At 43.6% G+C, this 26,969-nt stretch overlaps 1 protein-coding gene across 6 annotated transcripts in view; it reads right to left on the bottom strand.

Moving 5' to 3' along the window:
- pak5 (p21 protein (Cdc42/Rac)-activated kinase 5) overlaps window positions 1-26,969 on the bottom strand; it is a 59,236-nt gene that overhangs the window by 24,304 nt on the left and 7,963 nt on the right. The window contains exons 2-4 of one of the 6 annotated variants that reach the window (XM_031865877.1): window positions 13,875-21,327; window positions 8,055-8,278; window positions 5,875-5,919 (exon numbers count right to left, since the gene is read on the bottom strand). In XM_031865877.1, the coding sequence (XP_031721737.1) occupies window positions 5,875-5,919; window positions 8,055-8,278; window positions 13,875-13,929 (324 nt within the window). In that variant the 5' untranslated portion in view covers window positions 13,930-21,327. Of the gene's footprint in view, window positions 1-408; window positions 4,876-5,874; window positions 5,920-8,054; window positions 8,279-13,874; window positions 21,582-26,969 lie in introns of those variants that run through there. The other 5 variants (XM_031865876.1, XM_031865881.1, XM_031865880.1 and 2 more) reach the window with 5 other exon arrangements.

Raw genomic sequence — 26,969 nt, 5'->3', positions numbered from 1 at the left:
TATGTACACATACAGCAAACCCAGCAAAGCTACCAAAATAACTCATGCCATGCAGTGCTCAGAGCGCAAACCTGCCCTCTCCAGAAACCTGAGAAAACAACCCGCACTCTGAACGGCTATAACTCCCGGTGTGTCACACTTCAGTGTTAAGAATGCACCAGAAATAGAAAAGCAGTCAAATATGTGACCTTTTGAACGCAGCATCTCTGTTAAAGTCGGCACAAAACGAGTAGAATAAATGCTGAATGGAACAGCTGCATACCTGCACCGTCACTGTTTGGTCTAATATGTTGTATACTAAGTGTTGGCAGTGAGAGAGGAGACCTGTAGCGCACACAAATCTGCATAGCCAGCATACCAGCATGCAGTCTTGGCTCAATAGAAGCAGAAAACAGTCGAGCGCCCCACCTGTGACTGATTACGAATCGTCTGTGCCTGGGTTTTAAACACCACTGCCTCCTCCGGCTTCACCACTCCCACCAGCTGCCTCCGCTCCGGCCTCAGCATCCCTGTCTCCCTCCTGCTCGCTCCGGCCCCGATCTCCGTTGTTCCTCGCCCCCCCGCCATAATAAGTCCCCCTGCCCGGTAGCAGCTGCATCCAGCCCCGGCCTGGACTGGATGCCTGGCCGTCTGCGCCACAGAAGCAACTCTTTCGAGAGACCCAGTGATCAAGTTTCCACCTCTGTCACCTGCCAAAGAGCTGGGGGGGGGGGAAGGTGCTCTGCTACCACTGACATTTAAAGTACCAGTTATCACCCTGTGTGTCATGCCCATTGTCACGTGCCTTATACTGGGCAAGTTGAGTCCTTTGTCTCGCTGTCACAAACACTGGGACAGCTTTGTCTGACTTGGACTAAATGTCCAATGTGAAAATATGAAGATTTAGTGTCATTTAAGTCACTTAAATATGACATTTGTGGATAATTACAGTTGGAAAAAAAAGACTGTATTTCATGATATCTGACAGCATAACTGTTATTTTCCCCAAAGCCGCAACATAAAAAGTGTAAATCTGCAACCATGTACTGTTCTTCAAACAGAACATGAACAAATCAACCCTAAACCCTAAATCAACACGACACATTTATAAATAACAGCCGGGCCTGCTGGCAGTGTTCCTCACCATTCTGGGCGCATTTTGTTGAATTATTTCTTCCTCCAGTGTGATGTAAGGATGAGATATTTTCAGTGCAGCTATAGTGGGCTTGACAGCACAGAGATGTTCAGCTACCCAAAATATCAGCGAGCGCTCTCCACCTACACTACCTACAGTACATGTAACCTGCTGCTGAATGCAAGAAGTTTAGGCATGTACTCTGGAGGTTGTCAGCAGCCATTTGGGGAAATGCAAGAAATCACAAACAGGAGAAGAGAAGGCAGGCTGGAGGGATTGCGATAACTCCTGGAATGCACCGCTCAATCACATATTTATGTGTCTATATGTGTCCATCCAGGGGAGGATTTGTACCTTTTTATTGCAGAAAGTATCATCATGCACATTTCCGATTCATATGCATGGACCTCAACAAGTACATGCGTAGATGTTGTGAAGTTCACACCATGCACGCTGTACTCTCACTCGCCACATGGTCCCCTTCCTGCAGCGCCTGCAGCAGCAAACAACACCCTCCTGACTCAAAACTCTGATTTATCCCCGAGCACAAGCAACATCATCCTTTATGCCACCTTCCCCTCCGGTTCTGAAAAGTGAAGCCAATGCTGAAGTACCTTAAACAACAGGGGGCGACTCCTCTGGCGGCAAAAATAATTCTAGTTTGGCGACAGCCAAAAAGAAACCAAGATGGCGACGGCCAAAATGCAGAACTCGAGGCTTCAAAACTGCAGTAAACAAACCAAAGGGTGACATCATGACGACTACGTCCACATATACAGTCCATGCTGAGAATCAGAAACCTGGATACTACTTTAAAGATATTATCTAAAGGCAGCTTTAATTTGCTGGTATCCTTTCTGTCTATACTGTTATTGTCACATGTGATTTTGTCACAGCTGCCTTCGAATGTCTCCATTCCTCACTGATCTTATCTGATTCGCTTGAGGGAAACCTGCGGATCAACTCGAGGCCATTACACTACTATCACATTAACTTCCCAACCACATGCCGTCAGGCTGAAATTGACATTATTACACAGCCCTACTGTAAGTGTCAAACGGCATATAATTCAAGATGAAAATGATGTTCATTATATTTTTAGAAAACAAAAAGCAGCCAGTGCTGTATTAGCTGTGAAAGACCGAAGGGAGGGGGGATTTGATCTTCATCCAGGAGAGGAATATGATATTTGAGGGAGGTATTAGAGATGAATATCCACCTTTAAAACACGATGATCATAAATTATTCCTGTGATACCTCCAGATTCATCTTTCTCCTACAGCTACTGTGGGATTAAGAAGAATAAACTTTGAGTTGCTCTCATGATGGGTCCGTCTTTAAATCCTTATAAATTATGTTTCTCTCTCTAACTGGCTTACTGATGCTGATGTCTACGTCCATGTCTCGGGGGCTGTTTGATAACCCTGGGATGAAGACAAAGAATTTAAATTGCCTTTGAATAAAACACGCGATACGGTAAATGAGCATTTCTCTTTTTATTGTTTTACTCATTTGGCTGCACACTGACACCAATATACATGTGTTCAGGTGGACTATAACTTCATTGGCTACAACTTCTTCACTCAGTATATTACTGTCTTTCTGTGTGAGTTGGCCAAGTCTACCGTTGCCCTGACCTTGTGTAAAGGATATAAACTTTACTGCTAGTGTTTAACAGAATCCCATTATAACAACGATGTTATTAATTCAATGCAGGCACGGCGTGCTGCTGCTTTCTTGAGCACCTTATTTTGTCACAGTTATTGTCAGGTTATTACGGCTCTAACCCATTCTCTAAACACTGCTAATTGACTGCAGTATTTGTTATTTAGGGAATAAATCTTCTTAGTTTTTGGATCTCGTTGTAAGTTTCTCTGCACCTTCCAAAAGCCCCACATCTGAATGCTAATGACACAATAACTGGTATCCTGTGAAGTGAGGCAACAAACCACCGAGAGAAGAACCTGCTCCCACTAAACTTCTTTGCTTTTGCATGTGTCACCTTTTTCTACACAGGTCGCTCTGTTTCTCACTTACAAGAACTGGCTCAGAGGAAAACAAGGAGATTAGCATTAGCAGGCCTAAGCACACACCTACAGAAAAACACACACATACATGCCAAGACACACTGTACTTACACATACCCATTAACAAACACACACACACACACATACACACACCATCGCGGTAAATTACCTCCTCGGCTCCATGGGAGTCGGCAATTTGAGGGTGTCAAAGTCAAGGTGCAACATGAGACTGCCATTAATAATAGCCACGGCTCTGCCCCTGCCGGCGTTAATGAATGCATCACATTAACACACATGTAACCTTGCGTCACACGACAGCCCGCCCACATACACACACACACACACACATGAACGTCAACGTCAAAACAAGAATTGCAACATCGAAATGAAGACGTTTCTAACGGAGGTAGTCAGACTGCAGAAGCTTTACGAGCACAATGTTTTAAACATGGAAATGCTGTTAGGGCATGGTGTTAGCCTATACTTTTGGATTAGCATGCGTGCTGAGGGCTGGTGGAGGAGGAAGGAGGGGAGAGAAAGGAGATGAGAGCCAAGGCTTTAAGCAACACTAATGCTCAGCTGAGATGAGCAGTCTGACAACGAGGCTACAAGCCTTGTGAATAAACGATGAGCGCACAAGCCAGAGGGCAGGGGTAGTAGTTATTTCAGCATCATGACCACGCCAGCCTCTCTAAACCGCACACACACACACGCATACACACACTCGGAGAATACATGTTCACGCACGCAGAGAGAGACAAACATGCACACACGCCATGTTGACCTTTTACTGTATTCTGTCCCTCTGTGCTGTTTGGCGAGGAAAGCACTGGAGGTCTGCCAGACTGGAGGCTGCTTCATCCATGCTCACCTGGCATGTGCACAGACACACACACACACACACACACAAAGAAACACACACACGACAGAGCTGGAGGAGTCTGCCAAGCAGAGGAAGCCTCATGTCAATCAAGTGTCAGGGCAACCAGGGGGGAAGGATATCAGGCCATCGATGAGACACTATAAATAACCCAGCCCACCTTGGGAGTCAGGGTTTCACACACACACACACACACACACATGAGAAGCAACTAAATACTGTGATACAGTATAAATACAGTGATTTTAATCTAGTTCAGAGATCTTATGTTTGTGATTCCCACCCCTGTATCCAAGTAGTAACCACAGTCTCAAACACCTGTTTCATTTACACATGAAGAATTTTGTGTCCAGTTATTGGGTTTCATCAGTTCTTTTTTCCTCTTTAAAGTATCCTGACATTTGGCAATCTGTGAAAAGTTGTCTGTAGCAACAACTTTGATATTGAGGAAAATAACAAACCAAAGACTGATGGCAAAGTATCTTGCAACTTTCTTGGGCGTTGACAAACAGCCAAAACAGCGGGAGAAAAAAATATGAATTTTACCTTAAAAACTTGTTTTGAGTGACTGTTGTGCTTAGACAATATTGTTTTGCGTACAAAGATTTCAGATGTACGTACATTTATAAAAACTTCTTTTTATTTGGAAGAAAAGGTTTAGAGCTTGCAAAGCACCCAGACCAAATCCTGTTTTTACAACTCTTTGAGAAACTACATCATGTTTGATATATTTGAGTGATCATGATTGAGAGGACAGGAGAGGAGATAGGAAAGAGGAGGAGAGGAGGAGAAGCGTGAGAACAGGCTAGGAGAGAGGAGGAGAGGCCATGACAGGATAGGACAATACAGGACAGGATAAAGGGGGAGAGGAGAGGAGAAAGGAGGACAGGACAGGACAGGAGAGAGGAGGAGAGAAGAGGAGAGGAGAGAAGGACAGGACAGGACAGGAGAGAGGAGGAGAGAAGAGGAGAGGAGAGAAGGACAGGACAGGAAAGGAGAGAGGAGAAGAGCAGAGGGGAAGAGAGGACAGGAGAGGAAAGGAGAGAGGAGGGTAGGGGAGGAGAGGAAAGGAGAGGAAAGGAGAGGAAAGGAGAGGAAAGGAGACAGGAGGAGAGGACAGGGTGGGAGAGAGGAGGAGAGGATGAGAGAGGAGAGAAGAGGACAGGAGAGAGGAGGAGAGAGGAGAGGACAGGAAAGGACAGGACGGGACAGGAGAGAGGAGAGAAGAGGACAGGACAGGGCAGGAGAAAGGAGAGAGGAGAGAAGAGGACAGGACAGGGCAGGAGAGAGGAGGATAGGAGAGCTGGTCTGGTTTGGGTCGGATCAAGAGGTGGATCAGCAGGGGTTCTTCTAACACATGCGGACCCTTTCTGACCTAAATTCCACAGAGTGGCCTACAGCAGAGCAGAATCAGCTGTCATGGCAACATGCACTTCACATCTCAGCACCCATCATCATCACCATCATCATCATCACGATTATCATCATCATTATCAAAGGCGCTCCATAGCAAAAGAGAGGAGAACCAAGGGAACATGCCGCTGCAGTTAATCTTGTCATTTCTGGGGAGGCTCATGCGAAATGAGACGAAAGGAGAGTGGAGATGAGGCCTAAGAAGAGACTTGGCAGAGCGATGTAGTTATGTCATGTGTGGAGTCATTCTCAGCGTTTCTCCCTGCTCCTGCTGACACACCACCTCCACCTGAATGCATGGCATCAGGCAGCGGAGGAGAGATGCGGAAACAAAAAACAACGGAGTTGTGGCTGTGTGAGAGCGACCAACAGAAGAAAAGATTGAAAAAAGGAAGGGGGGGGGGGGGGGGTTAAAAACAGAAGGGAAGAGGAAGTCATACTTTGGGCAATGGCGTTTCGGAAGACCGGACTTTCTTGGGAGATATCTGTGAAGAGAGCAAGAGAATTATTTTCTTGTTTCCCCCTCTTCAGAGATATCTCCTGTGGCATATTGCTGTTCTCTCTTACAGGACTTATGTCTGATCGTGTATTTCTACTGTAAGTGGTTCCTCAGGGACTAATATACAAGTTCACTTGATGATTAATGCCCACAATGGTGCTTTTAGTCTTACTGTTTTAGATTTATGTTGCAGTGTTTTAATGTCAACTTTCAACATCAAGTTAAAAAGTGGCGTGTTTATGAGGCAAGTGTTCTTTAAGAATTAACCAAGGCCGACAAAAATGGTGTAAGCAGGTGTTGTAACACACACAGGAGAGGCTCCTGGTTCTCGAAGCTGAAGGGCAGTGGTTCACACATGCAGTATGATGGGACCACAGACAGCACAATGGAAGATATAAAACACCACATCTTAAGCAGTGCCTCTGTGAACACCCATTAGGCCTAATACAACCTCCAATACCTCCAGTGTGCAAGAGAAGAGCCTCGAAACAAATCACATGTTCTGCTACAACCCAGAGAAAGGTGCAGAGAAATACTGTTATTTTATCAAACAGTTTGGTGTGTGGATGACTATAATCAGTTGATCAAATCGATGTGATATGTTAAGAAGAACCAATGAACAACAACACATCAGAGGAGACACTCAGAAGGTTCAGAGACAAGGGGAGACACGCAATCACAGTCACATGGGGAGGTAAGAAGGTTTGCACGAGGGTTTCTGAGATTGTGACATCATCATCTAATGGAAGACAAACGAGGTGTTTGTCTTTAAAGCTGCATTGAGCAATTGTTGACCAGCAGGGGGCAGAAAGCCAATGGGTTTATCAAGAGTTTATGGCTAATATGTTAGCAAACGTAAACGTCATGAATCTCTACAGTAGGTCATATTCTCTGGGCTATTGTTTGATTTTAACACCTCAAAAAATTATGCAAGTCTCTATTTTTTGTGGCATTTTGTGCGGCTTTTTGTCTTTCTTCGAAGGAGAAGGTAAAGCCGCCATCTGACCTTATTTCGGAAAGAAATATGTACACGGCGAGAGACAAATCATTATTTTATCTTGTTTGAATTGTGTCATGAATTACACACGTTTGTCAATTTAAAATATAATTTTGCACGTCAAGAAAGACTATTGAAGTATAAGACTATGAAAATATGTTATTAGGATGACTTAACACCCAAAAGACACGTATATGACATCTCTCTCTCTGAAGCTATGATGCCTGTGTGTTTTGTGTACTCACACAAACAACTGGTGTCGCTTATTTCACTTCCCGGTTCATAAAAAGAGTCACAAGATAAAACACACCAATTTTTTACAAAATAAGGCCCCAGGGGGGACACAGGAAGGGGAGGGACTTCGCCTCTCGATGGTTATAATAGTATAATGCTGTAGAGGAATTACAATTAAGTCTCGCTAGAGGCAACAGAACTGTTTCAGTTGACTGTTAAAATGTGGATATATATATAACGTTTGCTACTTCTTGTTTTGGTTTTGTAATAAAGCCACTGAAACCAACATAAGCCACAAAAGGCTACTGGTCAAAGTATCAGACCGAGCTAAACTGCAGCAGCTCCGCCCCTGAAAGCACCGAATTGAGCAACAGTTTATTTTATTGCTTCTGAATTCAACATTAAATTTGTAAAAGGAAGGCTGTGATATTTTCTTCTGTTACAAGTTATATGGTCTGGCTTTAATACTCAGTGAGTTTTCAATGTTACTTCAACATCATAAAATTGCTTAATGCAGGTTTAAAGCGATATATTGTAAATGCTATGACTAAAATTTCAAATACTAGGGCAATTTGAATAGTGTGAAGTGGCCAGATGGCACTGGAGAACGGTCTAAATTTTCCTCAGAAGAAAGACAACAAAGTATAGAAAGTGGAGGAAGGAGCGGTGAAGGTACAGCGACAGTGAAGTGAAACATAGCAAGATAGAAAAGTAAAAGGAACAGAGGTGGGAGGAAAAAGGAATGTAAAGTTCCTATAGACAGATAGAGCAGGGAGTGTGGGGGAGAGTGGGGGAGAAACAGGAGGATGAAGAACAACAGAGTCACAGAAAATGATACCGATTTGTCCCCAGTGCTCAGGCTTGACGCCCTCTGTCCATTCACACTCTACCTTCATTGGCGCCAACTGGATGGGGGTGATGTAGGAGGGGTCCACCATGGGCTTGGGGCGGTTGGCAGTGTCCGCCAGGAGGCTCTGCCATTGCTGCGGCAACCCGGTGAACTTCTGCTCCCGCGGGTCGAAGCCCGTGTGGACCCGGTGCTCAAAGTTTGACGGAGCTGAGATCTCCAGCCGTTTCTTCTTCTTCCCAAACATGCTGGAAAACCCTGGCAAACCTGGTGAACCACAAAAGACAGACAAATATTTTAACTGCAGCATTGATTGATTGACTTTATTACATAAATACAGAGAGGAAAACCATGACTACACATTGGCTGTAATAGCGGAGTAATATTTTGAAGTGCAAGTCTGTGAATTTTGGGAGGGTTCATCCCTACAGCCTTGAATGCATTTAATATCTAACTGCATACGGAAGGTGTGACATGACATCAGGTCGAGTGGATGCAGGCGAATGTGTTATTAATATAGTTTGCATCACGTGCACTTTCTCTCTAAAAATACCATATAACATAAGGCACGCATCAAACGTTTTGTTGCACACACGAGAGCACAAGTAGATACGTATGAAAGCTTTGACATCTAATTAGCACGTAGGCTACTGTTCAAGGGGTTTTGATTAATGATCTTTCCATAAGTTATGGATATATATATATATATATATATATATATATATATATATATATATATATGTGTGTACGATTTAAAAATGTGAAAAAATGTGAAACAATATGAAAAAATATGAAGAAAAATTTAGTTTCCTCCTGTTTAAGTTAACGAGCAAACATGAAAAATCTCCCTTGAAACGTGTTTATCTTGAGTATAAATTAAGAATAATTTGTAGAGATTTGATGTGCAGCAACATCTTAAATTGTCTAAATATGCCTGAGGATCTTTCAATATCTCACCAACTGTTTCTCACCAGCCTTTCAATCTAGTACTGAGCCTTACAGATGGTCTGGTAAGAAACATACAGGTACTAATTATACAACAGTAAACTATATCACATTAATAATAATACAGATAACTGAGCTGATAATCACCCTGGTTATTAAAACATCTGAAGCATAACAATCAATTAGGTTTTGCTTGTCATCCCCACATAAGTCAGACTGATTGGCTGTAACAACAATGTTTTATAGCTGTGATATGATATACTCTGCTGGTCAGCATGCTAATCTCAGCCCTCTAATGCCGCCGGACACAAACAAGGAAAGAACAAGCAAGAATGTCCAAACATGCCAGAAACACCAAGTGTCCACTTTGGTTACATAATATAAACATCAGAAGAAGAAAATCGGATGCACTGAAGCGAAGAGAAAAAGAAGAAAACTGATGCCAAGTCAGGGTTGGGGTTTTCTTTATGTGAGGTTTGATAGTGATGTAGACACGCAGCCACGGCAGCTGTGCTTTTACTCCACCACCAAGAGGAACTGTGTGGAGATCCCACTGTGGTATTTGGGCGGATGCAAGATGTCCAATCACAGGAACAAAATGTCATGATGTTGTTGGTGAGGCTGTGAATGGAGTCCATTGTGTTATTCCCTTAGGAGGCATTGTCCTCAGAGAAAAACAAAGTCATCCAACCCCCCCACACAGATACTGTCCGCTGTGCCAGGCCCATACCAAACATTCGATTAGTTTATTTACATATGTGTGTGGTACATATGCATTGAGCACAAAATAACCAAGAAGCCTTTATTTAAGTGAACACATAAAAAAAGGTCTCAGCAGAGCCACTTGAGGACGGGCCAGACTGTGATAAGGAAATACAAGTGTATGGTGCCTGTGTTCATATGAAAGAAATATATGTACCGGTATACATTTTTCATTTGCACCGGCTGTCTTTGTAGGCCTACCGTAGAGAACGTGTAAGTAAACAAAAGAAGAACTCTCATTTAGCCGAGAAGTGTGGATTTTACAGACGCTCTTACGAAGGAGAGACTGGAGGCAAACATGAATCACCTCAGAGTAGAGAGCTAAAGCTACAAATGGAAAATGTCATCTTGCTGTGTGGGTGCTAGGATCACTGTCGCGAACATTTGAGATGATAAACTGTGATTGTGGGATTTGAGGTTCTAGCGAACTTCGATATCGGTGGAGCATATAAGCGATGGAGAGAAAATGTTGCTAATAGTTTAGCTTAGCCTTCTGCTAACCTGCACAGCAGCTGACTAAATTATTACAGAGGTGGAGAGAAATGTTGCTAATAGGTTAAACTATTAGAGAGATGGAGGGGCGGCCTGCTGTTATTTGCTAAAAAGTGTGAATGAAGTTTAATTGTGAAAGGGATTAAGTGCTTTGACTTGGTAGTACCTTCTGCAGATGCAATGACAGAAGTCACCAAAGAGTGAAACTAAATGCAACTTCAAACAGAAAAAGCAAAACAAATGTAACCACAGAAATCTCTCTCAATCATCTCCCTTTGCTGCCCTGCAGGAGAGACAGACAGACCAAATGAGTAGCCTCAAACAGGAAAGATGGAGAGAATGATGGGAGAGAAGGGAGGGGTGGTGGGGGCGGAAGAAGAGAACAGAGAGATAGAGAAATAAACGCGTGGAGGAAACAACGGAAAGAGAAGAGACAACAATGTAAAGAGTCACGGAGAAAGGACGGAAGCCGAGAAGGCTTAAGGCCTTTGTGATGCATACAGCGGCACAATCAGAGCACAAGAGATTATTACAGTGTGCAGCACACTGCTGCCCTCAGAGAGCTCAACGCTGGACCAAAAACGTGTTAAGTCACAGAGAGAAACCGTGTGCCACAGGCTTGTTTACTTAACTCTGCTTTCCACCGTCAGCCTACGTTTAGACAGTAGAGAAAACAAGCTATTTTTTAAGTGTCAAAGCAAATACTTTTTAAATGATCATGAACAAATCCAAGTGTGCAAAGTATTTACTATACTTCCACGTATTATTGACCATAATATTAAAAGATAACTTGTACAACTATCTCTTTGAGAATATTTTATGTATAAATGCAGATGTGTGTTTTGTAAAGCATTGAGTTTTAAAATGAACATTTTGAAAATTTGAATAAAAATCCAGGAAAAAATATTAGAAAAACGAAAAAAAAAATGTCTGCATGTTTTGGGGACTGACTGGCTCTTATGAAAGATATAAGCAAATAAAAATGATTTGGCTCAAACATGTGAAACCACTGGTTTGGTCATTAAATAAACGCATGATTGCTTTGTCCCGGTCCATCACATGGTCTGATTCACAGAAACACATGACAGACTCTCCACAGGCGTCAACCTTAGATAACCAACAAGAGCAAAAGCTTAACAATCCTCAGCTCTAATCTTTTCTAAGGCACACATCTTTAATGCAACGCAGACATCTCAGCAACCCTTTCCACTTTTGGCCGATGTCCAACTAAACCTCCACAAATCGACCCGAGGTTTCTGACCTTGTTAGTATTTTCACAGCATGTACACCGAGTGGCTCCTGCGAGATGAAAAACTGTGACACGCTGACGTTCTGCGGATTAGAAATGACATTCCCAAAACAAAGTCGATAAAGACAACGTCAAGGATGGAGCTGAACAACATGCCCCTGGGAGGAGGAAGAGTCTGACAGAAGGCGAAGCGCAAATATTTTGTAAATATCGACTGCAAAGTTGCCGTCTGCAGTCGCACGCACTGAAACACGCGGTGACTAAACTGGGCCTGATCGCAGCCTTTTGCGCTGAATCATCAGCTGACACATTGCGGTAGCTGAGGCCCTTGTTACCTAGGAGCAAAGTACAAACAAAAACACATCCCATAATGCAACATCCAACTAAGAACCAGATTAGACGTGTAGAGGAAGTCTAAAACCTCTGAGTGGTAGATTACTGTTTACCGTTTGGTGCCGCGCTGCAACGGCAACTAAAGGAGGCGTGGTTTCCTGTTAATTGGGTAGATGGGAGATTTATTAGACTTTCATTTCATGACAGGCATAAAAAATGTTTTTGGGACACCATCGTTCGCCCTCTCTGAGGTCTGTAAGCAGCTGCAGTGAAGATGGAAACCCCTGACCTAGATGGTATGTCTCGAGAATGAGATTATTTGAGGCTAGCGGGGCTTAAGTCGTCTAGGCCTGGCTCAACTGCTAAGAGACACAACAACACATGCACACCGCCGAATACAGCAGATGGAGATGCACGCCCGGGCACAAACTTATGCTCCTGCAGAGCTTTTAGCAGCTCCCCGCTCACAACAGTGGGAACTTTGGACTGAGATGGGCTTTAAAGTGTAGAGGCCTCCGGGAGTTCCCTCCATGCGGCGGCCAGAGGAACGACTTGCTGCACAACTCCTCCCGGCTGCCATACATAAGCACCTCTTGAGCTGAAATTTACAGGCAGATCGTAAAAGCACTTTGTGAACTGGCAGACTAATGCCTGCGACGTTATTCTGCCAAAGAGCAACGATGTCACTCCGATGACAAATTGCACCCGGTGGTCTATATGGGAGAGCTCATGAAACGCCGTTATTCCAGGTGTGTGAGACCGGAGTGAGCTGCGACTGCATGTGTGTCTCCCTGCGAGTGTGTATTCTGTCGTGAACCACGGCTCTAGAGCTGAGTGAAGCTAACTAAAAACACATATTGTTCAGCCACATTAATACTTGCCTTTGAATAGGTAAAAGCATGCGTTACATAAGCCCATGTACGTGTACACAAACTGCACACACAAAACACAGAGATGCTCAGCAACATATAGACACATAAACACACTAATGCAATGGCACAAACATACTTAAAGGGGTTTCTAGTCCCAGGGCAAAGATCCCGACTCCCAGGCTGATTTGTCTTCAAACCATCTGTCACCATCTGAGCCTCCACAGGCATTTCCCCTTTTGTACATCACCTCAACACACACACACACACACACACACACACACTTTCACTGGAAACCTGCCTCACACTACAGCAAAAACAGCGACTCTATTTGTTGGTGTATATACACCGTGTCTATTTTTGGTCCCTGAGCGCATGCTAACGCTCTGCGGCAGCATGACGTATTCATGTGTTTTCCAAAACACCACATCACTTTTGCATCCTTTAGATTGTAATTTGGAGGCTTAATTTGGTTATTGAGATGCAGAGCATTCACTCATGCGCAAACATGCAAATACATTTCATACATAATTCAAAATGCAACATGAATAGGACACAAGTTCCCTCTGATAAACAAGTTGAGGGAGAGGCAAAGTTCTCTGATTCGTTTGCCGCTACAGGGAAAGAGGAGGAATTCCTAATTTAATCAAAAGGTCAAATGTTTCACAAAATCAAAACCTGATGGTACATTTTGTTTGTTCAAGGAGTTATCCCTTTTCTTGTGTTCCTGAACGCAGCTTGACTTGGTTTGAGTGACAGAAAAAATGCACAAAATGAGGCAAAATGTGCTCCTCGTCTATAGTGTTTGGGTTCTGTTATCCCTCGCCTCCTTTGTCCTTGTGCTTTGTTGTGTGCTGTTCAATTCTGTCCCATTTGCATTCACTTGTTCTCCCCAGACCTTGTTCCTTCAGATGATTTAATTGGCTCAAAAAACTGTTTACACAGACATGTATTTCACCCCCCCATTCCCCGTAGAAGTATCTGTGGAGCAGTAAACAACTTCAGCTGAAGAAGACGCTTTTTATCATCCGCACTGTGTTTACAACATGCTGAGTTTGTAACATCCCTCATTCACATCCTGTTTGAAGACCTGGGACGATCAGGAGGCTGCTACGTGTTAAATTACGGCCCTGGTGATGAATATATCTCATCTGAACATTCTTCAATATTTATTTCAACTCATACGCCAAGCTCATTAAACCACCGCTCTTACCTGGCAAAAAACTGACGGTTTCTTTCAACCAATCAAAGTGCTCTGGGTCTGCCATGGCGAGTCAGTCCAGGACAATCAGACGGTGCACTCTGATGTCAAATTGCACAATCCATCATGCCTCTCAATTTTCCTTCAATAAAACATGAAACAGCGAGTCCCCTGCCCGAAACCATGATTGCAGAATAAGAAGCTAGTGATTCCCTGGAGGAGCGACACTTCAGTGAAGTTATTGAACTGACAAATCGGGTCAGATCCCGGACCCTCTGCAGCCCCCAGCGAGCTGCTTCTACTACTACTAGCCTGCTGCTGCTACAGTATGACTCTCCCTGCCTGCACGCTCTGATAACTCCCCATGTGAGATGCACAGGGCACAAAAAAGTGCCTACGCCAGCAGCCTGGACCAAGGCACGGCCAGACAGCTTAAGCCCGGACCGGTGACATTTCACTTTCATTGTTTGTCTAACTGGGTTTGACCAGCCGCGTCCCAAACTGAGCTCCCTCTGACCTTCACTGTCCTCCTTGTCGGTCTGTCCCCAGCACCACAAAAAACAACAGAGAGTGTAAGTGTCCTTTGTGTTCCCACAACCCACAGGACGGTGTTTGTGTCCCGGCCCTGTGAAACACACACACACACACACACTAAAAACTGTCTCCCCCTGATGCCAGCATGTGCGGATATCAACTTTGGTGTCAAGTGCTGGACCACCAGGCGCCCTGTCACTGCCTCTTTCACAGGGAGGAAGACAGATAGTGTGACGGAGGAGATAAGATGGAAGAAAGAGAAAGAAACAGCTGGTCCAGTCAGCGGCTGTGACAGAGTCTGGCCATTTGCCGACGCTGAGGGGACATTCAGCTGTGGCAGCCAGGGACGGGCACTGTGGTGAGGGCAAACACACACACACACACACACACACACACACACACACATACACAAGCAGTGCGAGGCTGTCACAGAGGGAGAGTGTGTGTTCTGGAGAGTGCATGGGAAATTACACCTCTGCAAGGGCCTAATACAATGAAGCAATTTAATAAAGCATTGAACATTTATTTTGAGAGACTAAAATAAAAGGACTTCTGACCTTCTATGTAGCCAATCAGTGTGAGTGCTCTGATGGTTTAACAATGTTACCAGTTCCTGTTAAAGCACTCATGAAAGCAAGAAGTTGATATAGCTGCACATTTATCAGCTTTTATGAATGAAACCTGACAAAGAAGGTAAATATAGTTGTTTTGTTATGTTTTTGGCGGCATCTAGTGGTGAGGTTAGAGATTGCAACCAAATGAAACTTCTCCCGCGTACAAAGCATGTAGGAGAACTACGGTGGACGACGCAAAAACGTGAATGGTCTATACCTTCAAGAATTGCAGGTGAGTGATTGATGTATAAATGGTCATTTTGAGGGTGAGGTATTCCTTAAAATGCAGTGAAGCTTTTTTTCTGCAGAAACCCGGTTCCACAGATTCATAGAATTTACGCAGCTCTTACATTGGTTCATTTATCCCAAAGCGCATATTGTATGAAATATTCAAAATACACACTTGTGATAAACTTCAAGTCCACAGAAGTTCCAATTGGGTGTTGCGTGTTTTAGAATGAACCACTATGAAGGTTCACACGAGAGATCGTCTTTCCTCCACAAATAGCAGAAAATAAGCTGAGAAATGTACGAGGAATTCAAGGTAGAAAACAACTTCTTCAGTGACATGAAAACATCGAAACATCTGGATCTTACAGGAAGGATCCTCTGCTCAGACCGAGAAGACCGTTTGTGTATTTTTATAACAATCAGGAATGACTTGTGAGCAACAACACACTATGTTGTTGATGACAGAGCCTATGGCGTAGTTTAGTAAAGACCTTACATGAATATTGCAGGATTTCTGGAGTATCCCAGAATGCCATAAAACCTAGAGGAGACAGAGCTTTCATCTTTCACTGTGAGGATTACATTCTCCGATCCAGGACGTGTGACATCCTTCCACACAGAAGTCAGATGGTTGGGCGTGTAACCAGAAATAATTTTTATTATCCGATAACTGGAGGGTTGCCTGTGGCTGACTTCTGTATCTTGTGAAGCTTTCATATCAGCCCACTTGCCCACGAAGCTGCTTCAGCATCATGGTGAGAGAGAATGTGTTTGATGGTTAAAAAGACTTGAGCAGCGGACACACCCCTCCACAAGTACTGGATATAAATACACGAGCCACCTGCAAGGGTCTCATCCCGGCACAAACACACATGCAGAGGGGTAATGTAAGTGCTCTGGAGATGGGGAGCTGCAGGGGCAGCTGCAGACTAAATACAGAAGCAGACAACTAGAATTACGGCAGTTGAGGCTGATTTGGCTAAGTGGCCCACTCTTTAACAGCATCACTACAGCACCCTCCACATGGCTAATGGGCGGCTACATCATAACTGTCACGAGACGGCTGCTTGTTAGCGGGATAAATGGTAATTTCCTGCAAAGTATTTTAGTGCAAAGAACAGGCTGTTATTGTCCGGGCGGTGTAGCAACATCAAAATCATGGAGAATTTGAGATATCCGGTCCAGACTCCGTCTTCAGGTCTCTCGCTGATCTTTCAGTATCGGCTGAAAGGATCAGCTGAAGCTGTTGCTATCTCCTCGCGTGGCGACATAATGGATGAGTTCAGCAGGAGAGGGCGACTCTGGGAGGTACCGAGAGATCAGGGGAGTTATCTAAATGAGATCTCTGCAGTCCCAAGGAATGAAGAGTGTGTGTCTGCTGTCTGACAATAGGCCGCGTGCACACGTGTGCAGCTGTGCATCCCGACTTTAAAAGGCGTATTAAAGGCAAACTAAAGCGCGCCGAAACTGAGCATCTGATAGCGTCTCCTCCGTTCAATGAGCTTTATGTGGATCTTAGATGAAATCTCACTGGAGGATTCACGGTGTTTTGGTATTTCAGCCTTGCGAGGAAACCTTGCGAGGCACAAAGGAGATGCTAACGCTTTCACGTATCAATTGAGAGACCGGGATTTCTTCTAATGGCTGACCATTCTTTCTCCGCCACCGAGCCTGGTCCCGGTCTTCTGCTGGACACCTATTAGATTAGCCCAGACACGCTTTTCCTCCCGTTCCTCCTGAGGCATTTCTAGATGGAAAATGTTTTCCCTCCAGCTTGTTCTGGGTTAGGGGGAAAGACAAATAAGTGTTTATGTGTCTATAACTCAGTCCTGCATGTGCATACACTCAAAAATGTCAAAGAGACTTTCAATACTTCAAAACAAATAGTAGTTATCTATTGCCAACATTTAGCTGAAACATCAGACAGCTAAAGGCATCTATTGGTGAAAGATCAAGTTTTATTAAAGTCTGACGTGATGCATTGTTTCCCTGCATCCCACCTCCTGGGTCCGAGCCCGGACTTTGAAAAATGCAGCTTTCCAACACATTCAATCGGAAAGAATTTGCAGAGTTTGAGATGTGGACCGATAACACAAAGACACAACAGACACAACAACCTCCACAGTGGAAAGAATAGTGATGTGTTTCTAGTGGTCGTTCACACACAGCATGTAAAACAATACACCGTACTGTGTGCCTTAAGCCAACAGGCAATAGCAGATAAAGTCATGTTTCTATTCTGCACAGCAGTACCTCAACCCTGATAAAGAAACGAGCACTACAACCATTCCTCAGTCCTGCTATCAACACTATCGAGCATGTGAAAAGAAGGTCCTGCCACATGGTATTAGTTTCGGTGCCCCGGGGCAAACGTCTGTCTGCAGACGCCATCCACATTCAGACTGCAGAGACAAATGTTGCTTCTTTTTATCTTTTTAAACTGAGAGCAGTCTTTTCATAGACTTGCCGTTTCAATGAGAAGCAGTCAGACATAAAGAGAATGGCTGGCAACGCTGCAGGGCGCTCTGTGACTATGTGTTTATGTTAGCGTCTGAGTGAGTGTGAGTGTGTGTGTGAGTGTGTGTGTGTGCATTTTGGTGAGGGTCAGCTATTGAGCCACAGCCGCTGGACAGCAGTGTCCATAATGTGTAATGAACGGCTATAGAGCCTTCCCTCTTATTGCACTGTACATATTTACTCACAGTGCAAAGGTGAAGTTGTATCACTATTGCTGATTTGCTGTTGAGAGTAATGAGTATAGTATACTATGAGCTACAGTATACTATACTCCTGAGCTCAACAGTTGGGCTACTGTACGTGAGAGTCACAAACCCAGTGAAGCGCTCACACCTGGAGGATGACATACATATCTCAAAGTTTATAGGAACTGCTGAGAATAAGTTCCCTCTGAACCGCAAAACCAGTCGGGGGGATTGAAAAGCATGTTTTCTATTAGCAATCGCCAAAAATAAACCGTTTATCAAAGCCAGCCGCTGTAAAAGCTCACATTATCATCGGATTTTACCACTTTTTCGACGGCCCATTGAACACATCATGTGTGGAGAACGCTTCTGTCAGAAAAAAGCAAAATTGAAAATTAAAATTGTGACAAGATCCTGTAAAAAAAGCATTAAATTCTACGCTGCGAAGAAGAGGTTGTAAATATGCAAATAGTTTAGAACAAGGATCCTCAATTTGTTTTTTCAACATTGGTAATACTTGTCAGCACTTGTAAATATGTTGGATATGTAGATTCCTTTGTTTTCCAATTTCTGTGAAATAAATTATCAAAGAAATTCAACTTCTTCTTTTTTATGATTGATGGCATTATATTTCTTTCATTCATTCATTTATTTTATTTCTCTGTCATTGGCAGACATTTGGCCCCCCATCCCACAGAGGTGCAGGACTCATATATGCACATTTAAATGACTTTATCTCAACATTAGGCAGGTGACACGCTGAATTTAAGTCATTACAATAAAGTTGAAACAACGACTGAAGTGTAAAGAACTTTAATTTCCAACCAAATTTAGTGTTGTTTCAATCTATACGAAGGCAATTTTTACCTGGCAATTACAAAATCCCCGTTTACTGGGTTTGTATCACAAGGGGCATCCCACAGCAGGGAAACCTGCACTACCAACGAAGAAGAAGAGATATTCCAGTCTCCATAAGGAGGAGAAGATGCACTTCTTTGCAACTTCTTTGTGAATACATTCCTTAATGTGCACCTTTGTCCTAACGTGTCACATAAATAAATCATCACACATAAATAATTTTTTTGGGGATACAAAATGATAATCATCAATTTTTCATTAGTCATTAAGCATGTGAGGGATGATGCTTGAAAAGTAACCCCCAGCCCTCTGACCATTAAAAACTCTCTTCTTCCTGCTGGAGGTTTTTCCGGGCTGAAAGCACTCTGTTCTTTGAAAACCTCCTTCTTTCCGCCCCATTATCTACACCAGCACGTTAAACCCTCCGCTTAATCGTTCATTATTGATAGCTCGGCAAGCCTTCCCTCCTGGTGTTATGGGGAAATGGTTAAGGCTGAGATGTAAAAGATGTAGGTTAAGGATTTGAGCAGCCAGACGCTTTTACGCCTGGGACGTGTTGTTGTGTATGAATGTTCTCCAGCTCAAAACTGCTGGAAGTCAACGACCCAGCATGTCCCATGAGTGTGTGGATGAGGAAGCGCTGATATGTATTTACAGGGAAGAATGCGTGGAAAACGCCAGCCGTGCCGCTTTCACCCTCTTATCTAAGGTGATTGGGAAACTAAGCAACTACAACCTGCGATGACGATGATGATGACGTGGTGATTTCGCTGTAAGCCTCATTGACTAAACTAAACAAAGATAAATGATTTTTTTGTCAGCACTGTAAATCCCTCACGGTAGCTTGACGGCTCGATGTGTCTGTGTCTATTTGGCCGACCTTTCACCAGCGAGGTCACAGTGACCGTCTAACGGAGATAATGGAGTTAGCAGTGAGCGAACAATAGGGCACGCTCACACGCAACAAAAGCATACGTCAACAAAACAAGCTCGGATAACACACAAAGAGATATTACTCCACTATACCTTTACTTAGCAAGTTGTTTCTGTGTTAATGCTCTGAATCGGTGTGCGAAGTATGGGGGCGGGGGGGGCACTTCAGACCCCTTGAAAGCCTCAATAGCAAACTTTCGGAGGTCTCTAAAATCATAAGACAATTATCTGTCATTTCAGAATCAGAAACGGTTTATTGCCAAGTATGTTACACATGCAAGGAATTTTACTTGATTTGACCATTTGACGTGATCGGTGCGTGGACTTAAGTGGACCCCCCCTGATTGCCCACTATAAGTGCACACTGCTCCTAGTCCCTTATATTGTACCTTTGACGTAAGCCCACAAAATGTAGGACAGGTTTTATGTGTGGGACTGCTACACTAGGTCATGCCTCCGTATTACCTGGGGCAAGGCCTGCTGTTTATGAGCCGGATAACACGGCTCTGACAGCGTATCCATCCCTCACATTTCAACCAAGGATACAAGACAAACGTCAGCTCTGACAGATGATGCAGCCTGGGCAGAGGACGATCCAGTTCACACCACGTCTTCTAATCCCCAGAAAGCCACACACATGCAGCGGAGCGGCCCCCGTTGTGACCTCATTTTAAAGAGCAAAGGGTCATGTGACCATGTATTTGTGGAGCGATAAAGAACATGAGCAAAGAGGGGAATAATGAGGAGATAATGTTAATGATAATGATAATGATAATGCAATCAAGCGAGTGAATCAGGACATCGTCATCCTGATTGTGCAACAATAGCCAATGTGCAGTATCTGACTTATTGCACTTCTGCTTACCAAATATATCAACCACTTGATGTGAAACCTTACCAAAAAATGATTTACACACAAGGTTTAGAACTTTAAAACCTTGCGGTAAAACTAAAAACAATGTATTTCAGCAGAAAGACACATCTGTAAAGACATCTGTATCTGCTCTACGTCACAGCACGACTGCAACCTACGTAAACAAACCTGGCAAGATTGCTGTTCGGCCTCCAGTCTCATAAATTAAATGGTTTCATTCTCTCGAAATGAAACGCAATGTTGGTTAATTGTATTGCTGGTTAATTGTGTTGGGGAAAAAAACACATTACTGGGAGTTATCTTAACAACACAGGCCAGTGTGACTCACATCTCCAGCATTAGCCCACACATGGGAGAGGACAGATAAGTCTAACAGTAGCAGTGATACTTGTGAAACATTAATCAGACCACCACTACAGTCTGTGGACCAATCATGTGCCTCTCTTTCTCATCCCCCTCCACTATCCATTCTCTCTGTATGATGCTTACATCCCACTGCCTCCTCTTCCACCCCACTTGTCTTTAGCTGCAAATGGAAGCCTATACCTGTTGACCTACATTACCACTGTCTTGTCGGGCTGGAACAGAGGAAGCTCCTTCTGTCCTATATGAGAGCAGAGAAATATACAGGAGAGAGGCCAACCTTTGACTGCCTGGGTTCAATCAAGCACAGACTGTTTGACAGCAAGCAGGAAGTCAGGCTTCGGCAGGACGCATTTCTACAAATGAAAGAACAGCAGAGCTTCAGGTGCTGCACGTAAACAACGAAGACGACCATTTGGATCCGCTTCCTGCTGGTCGCTTATTGCGTTCTGCTTCCTTCTGCTTTCCTTTCTGGTGTCCGAAACATAGAACTGCACATACTCGAGTTAACAACATGCTTGTGATGGAAAACCAGGCGGTAACGTCCGGTTCTGAAAGGTGAAGCCAATGCAGAAGTGCTTTAAGCTCTGCATTCTCTCTACTGACCATCAGGGGGCGACTCCTCTGGTTGTATAGAAGTCTATGAGAAAATGACTCTACTTCTCTCTTGATTTATTACCTCAGTAAACATTGTAAATATGAGTTTATGGTCTCAATCTCTAGCTTCAAGTCTTCTTCAACACAGCATGATGTTCATTTAGTAAATGATTCCATTCCAGTCCTTTAGAGTCAAATAGACCATAAAGAAGGGTATGTTTTTGGGGCGGGGCTACCTTGTGATTGACAGGTTGCTACCATGGCGAAATTTCTTCTTCAGAACTGTTGGTGAATGAGGCTTTATGTCCCCGACAGGCGTTATCTGTTGTCCAAAATAACTATATCAGACTTATTTTGGATTGTGCAAGGCTTTTCCTCAGCGTCGGTATAGTGCAAATACAGTGTAAAGATTCAGAATGCAGGGGTGGAAATATAAAACTGTGTCCACAGAGACTCAAATATCTACATCATATACAAACATACTGTGTATAAAACAAACTGTGTGATATATTAAAGTGGATTTGGTGCGAGCAAATATTGAAAAACCCAAAGAGAAACCTCGACATTGAGAAAATACAGTCAGTGGCTAAAAGTATCAGCTCTATTGATCTAACAAGCAGTAATTCAATTTAGGCACCGGTCCAGAAGTAACAATACAGTCTCTCAGTGCAGACTAACGACCAAGTGGCAAACTCACCCAGTTCCAAAAAACAAAGCCACGATTCAGCAGCGGCTCAATAACGCACATCTGCTTCGCTCCTCTTTCATCTCAATGCTGATGTTCACTTTACTTTTTGTCTGAAATATTCCCTTTCATTTCAGCAGTCGCGCTTTCCTCCAAAAAGAGCGTTTGGAGCTTTTGTCTCTTGAATTGTCTCTTAATGCAGTTTCAGTTTGTCTGTTGGCACTTTGATGACGGTTTGACAGAGTACTATGTTATATACAGCCGCATTATAGAACGGCAAGTCACGGGTCACGGATCAACACTTGCATGAGACAGTCAACACTGAGAACTGGCCTGCATGTACAGGGTGACAGTTTCACATTGCTGGACTTTGTGGAGCGCACAAAGTGAGGGATGTTCCAGAAAACTGATGCAAAACGATGAGTCGATACAGAGACAGGCTCATTTTCCGGCTTGTGCCATCACATAGTACGATGTTCAATAGCACAAGCTGAAACATTCGCGGATTAACAAAAACTGTCCTCTATCCAGGGTCTCTCGAGCACGAAACAAAGCGTCTCTTTTGCCTTCTGGAGGATAAAACGAATGGCACACGTCATTTTTGTTCCATGCACAAGTCAGATCTGTAAAAGCTGAGAATTGTGACTACATATGACTTCTGACTGGTCTCCTAACTAGAGTCTCTTGCCTACATGAAGCGCTAAAAATAGCCGCTCCTCTCTCTCTCCACCAAACAGCTCCTGAGCTAATGTGGGCTGCTAGGCGGTGGTGGGTCAGGGTGTGAAAGGATGACATGCGTCCAGCGGAGATGCTCTCATCAGCGGATCTCAGCCGCTCAGAGTTTGAGGGCTCAGCCGCCCGACTCAAACCCGTCCACGTGACTTCACACACTGATGCTCACTGATAACGTGCCGGGATTAGGGCCACAGCGGGTCGATGTGTGAGCGAGTACATGAATGTGTGCGAGTGTTGTTCTGAGGCCGAAGATCCGTGAAAAAAGCCACAGATTTCGAAGCCCCACATAGCCGCTGATTCTCGCATGTAGCTCCCACCAGCAGCTGTGAGACCGGATTCCAGCGAGTGGTTCGCCATCAGGGACAGGACGCGCCAGGTCGCAACATGAATCTAAGGGGGTCACAAGACGGAAAAAAGAAAAACTAAATCCTTCCACAAAACTTGTTTTGACTTCGCTGTTTGCTTTGTTCTTGTTAGTGGGGCTGGGCGACATAAATCTTCTATCGCAAAGTACTTCTTGGACTTGTCGTTTGTACAGTTCCTTCATAGTCTGCCGACAACTCACCATTCACCCATTCATCAGGACCCTAAACTAATTCACATTCATGCACATTCACACACCACAGAGCGGAAGACGCCACGCTCTACCTCTGATCCACAGAAGTCATTTAGTATCTCGATAATGATGTATATCACGATACAACATGTTTTCTGCTAACGCAACAAAATAAATAATGCATATGAAATTACCACATGGCAAATCTATCTATCGTTGTCTATTGTATGCTCTTTTGTTGTATGCTCTTTTGTGAATTAAATACTTGACAAATGAAAAGTATTTTCTCATTTAATGGCGAACTTTAGTGGAAAATGATACCAGCAGTTTCAAGTGAAATTATAGAAGAAATACATACATTTCCATATACACCCGGGTTGTTGATCACACTGAACTGAGCGTTAACGTAAAGTGTCGTGTAAAAACATCAGAGCTTGTCAGACATGACTGTCACAAATAGTCCACTGACAAAAGCCCTGTTAGCATGTCTGAGGATTTTACAAAGAAGGCAAATTCATTTTAAGATGTTTTAGAAATTTTGCAGCCAAATTAAATTGTTTACAGGATTTTCACCTTCACTTCTTTACAATGCATTTAATACTTGACTTCTTTGTTTACAGGGCTTGTATAAAGGCAATAAAAAGAGTCCATGAAAATGAGATATGAGTTTACAGATAATTACAATCCCTGCTCGGCATTGAGCAGGTTGGTTTATGGCATTTTTTGCCGGCTACACTCGTTGTCTTCTTGCTTCTTCACAGTACATTCTGTTTGTACACTCTCTGGCGTTTCGGAGAATAATGCAACGAACAGCGGCGTTGAACATAAACGTCTTTGTGCGGGTGGATATGCAACTCACACAAAGTGAGACTGGCCGTGTTGTTATAGTTTCATACTGTACGTCACACAGTTTCACACTACAAGGTTAATACAAAGACATGATTTACATATAAATGAACATGCCCATCACATAGTTCCCCATAGATGCTATGAATACATTGTGGCACATCCACACACAGCTGGACTGACAAAGACAATGATTGGCATGAGATGTAGCAGGCATCATGTGCGTCTATTTGTTCAAGGACAGTTGAGAAGATAGCTACTGGCAATGTGGCCGACTGATTTTTCATGCCAATTTCAAATCACCAAAGGGCATCACGAATTAGTATGAGATGTCAGATTATATGCTGAACTAACGCCGCTTAAGGATCCCCGATAATATGAGAGACCCAAGCTTTAAATTCTCCACAATCTGAGGAAGCGTGTTTGAAGAGTTTGGAGAGTGGTGAATTTTGTTTGGCCTTTCCAAAAAGAGTATAAATGTAAGGAATAGATTAAACCAGTTTTTATCTGGTAAGTTTATATAAATGTAATGTATTGTGTTGGATATTGTGTGAGATAGTATCGTGTTGTTATCTAAATAATCGATATAATATACATGATTAAACTTGTGATTCACACCTCTTCTACTCACAGCAATAACCTTTACTTCCTGGTAAGAGATACATCCAAAACCAAGGAGGACATTATGAACAACTACGGCAGAGACAGTGTTTTCAAACAAATTCATGGAGCTAACGTTAGCTAGCTCGCTTCAGCGGATAAAATATCAGCTTGAGATTTTTGTCATTTTAGTCAGCAGACAAAAAAAATCATTCACAAACTGTGTTGCTCGTGAAGATATCCAGCAATACCCCAACGTACTGCGTGTAAGCCATGACAGCTCTTAAATCCATTTCCTACCACTAACGCGCACACACACACACACACACACACACACACACTTAAGGGGGATTGACTGGAGCTAGCTGAGAAAGTAGCAGCCATCATTACCTTGTCTGCTTGTAAACCACGAGGGCCAGAGCAATCATCACCCTTTAAACACAACGTTTCCGATTACTCTGTACACACACACACACACATACACACATACACACACAAATACACACACACACACTCCATTCCTGCAGATGGATAAATTACAGGGAGGGAAATGCACAGTGGCACAGCCGTCCGAGGAGGAAATGAAGAGGCTTAGCTAGAAGGATAATGGAACGACGGGGGAAAACAAAGCCGAATAATTCATAATGCATTGTAGCATGCTGCGAAACTGCACAATCAGGAGAGCTGCCTCTTTTTCTTTTCCTGGAGCATTACAAAAGAGACGAGACAGCTGCTTACAGGGCTGAAAGAGGTGAAGGACCTAGTTTCTGCTGTCTGCTTGTCAGGTGAAGGAGGTCGTGCTATTTTTATACTGTAAACGGAAGCAGCCGACCACTGTATATGACGCTCCATGAGTGACAAGACAACTGCCTAATCTGCCCACATGGATTGGAGGATAATCACATGATGAGGAGAATTACAGGATGCCTTTGTTAACCAATTAGGAATCCGGGATTAACTGTTGCCATTAGTGGGGTCCACCATTTTGTTTGCTTTGTTGCGGTAAAACTCACAACAAACAAAGATGTGCAGCCCATTTATATTTCAGCAGCATGCGGCTTCCTTCTCCTCCTCCTCCTCCTCCTCCTCTTCCTGCATCTTTTTTATCTTAAACACGAGGGGTTAAAAGAAACTCGTGCCTGGCTTAATTAGAGCTACTCTGGCAGCGCTGCGAACGTTGCACAACTAAAACCCTGCAAGGCTGCTGGAGCTCCTACGAGAAAAGAAAAAGAAAAGAGCTTGACAAGCAGGCGCACAACAAACCCCCATGGAGTACACACAGCTAACAAGCCTATATGCTGCACATTTAGCATCTCCTTACACTAATAGAAAGCTACATGCAACCCAGCCATGAATCAGCAGACCTCAACGCTTGAGGACGTAACTGCCGTAGACACCAGTTCATCTGCACATCTTGCTTTTTCAAATACGATTAGACTGCGAACAACAGCACGATGTAGTTGTAGATTCTGAATAGTTGGCAGTAGCTTACAGCATTGCAAGCACTCCACAAATAGAGAAGTATATCAGTCCAGCATCTGCAGCTGACACAGAGTTAACATGCCATACACGTCAGACTGGATCTCTTAGATATATATAAATATATATATATATATCAGCTAAGTCTCTGCATCCCTCTTTTGTTTGTAATTTCCTGCAGTTGCATGCACAGGCATCAAAGAGAGCACAGCTGTGGCATTGGATGAATGCTTTAATCTATTCAGCCGGCACATCTGTGTGCTCTGTGTTACGCTACGTCATTAGCCGCCCGACATAATATGTGTGTGTGTGTGTGTGTGTGTGTGTGTGTGTGTGGCTGGTTAGAGTACTCATGTGAGTGCATATGCATTCAGTGATGAAGAGTCTGGCTGCATATGTGCTCTGTGCAGGAATGAGAGTAAAAAAAAAAAGAAGTATACACACTGACAAACACACACACACACACACACACACACACACACACACACACACACACACAC

The sequence above is a fragment of the Anarrhichthys ocellatus genome, unplaced genomic scaffold, assembly GCF_004355925.1.
Source record: "Anarrhichthys ocellatus isolate YVR2014 unplaced genomic scaffold, GSC_Weel_1.0 scaffold34, whole genome shotgun sequence".
Taxonomy (NCBI): domain Eukaryota; kingdom Metazoa; phylum Chordata; class Actinopteri; order Perciformes; family Anarhichadidae; genus Anarrhichthys; species Anarrhichthys ocellatus.
This window is presented reverse-complemented; position numbering and strand designations above follow the sequence as displayed.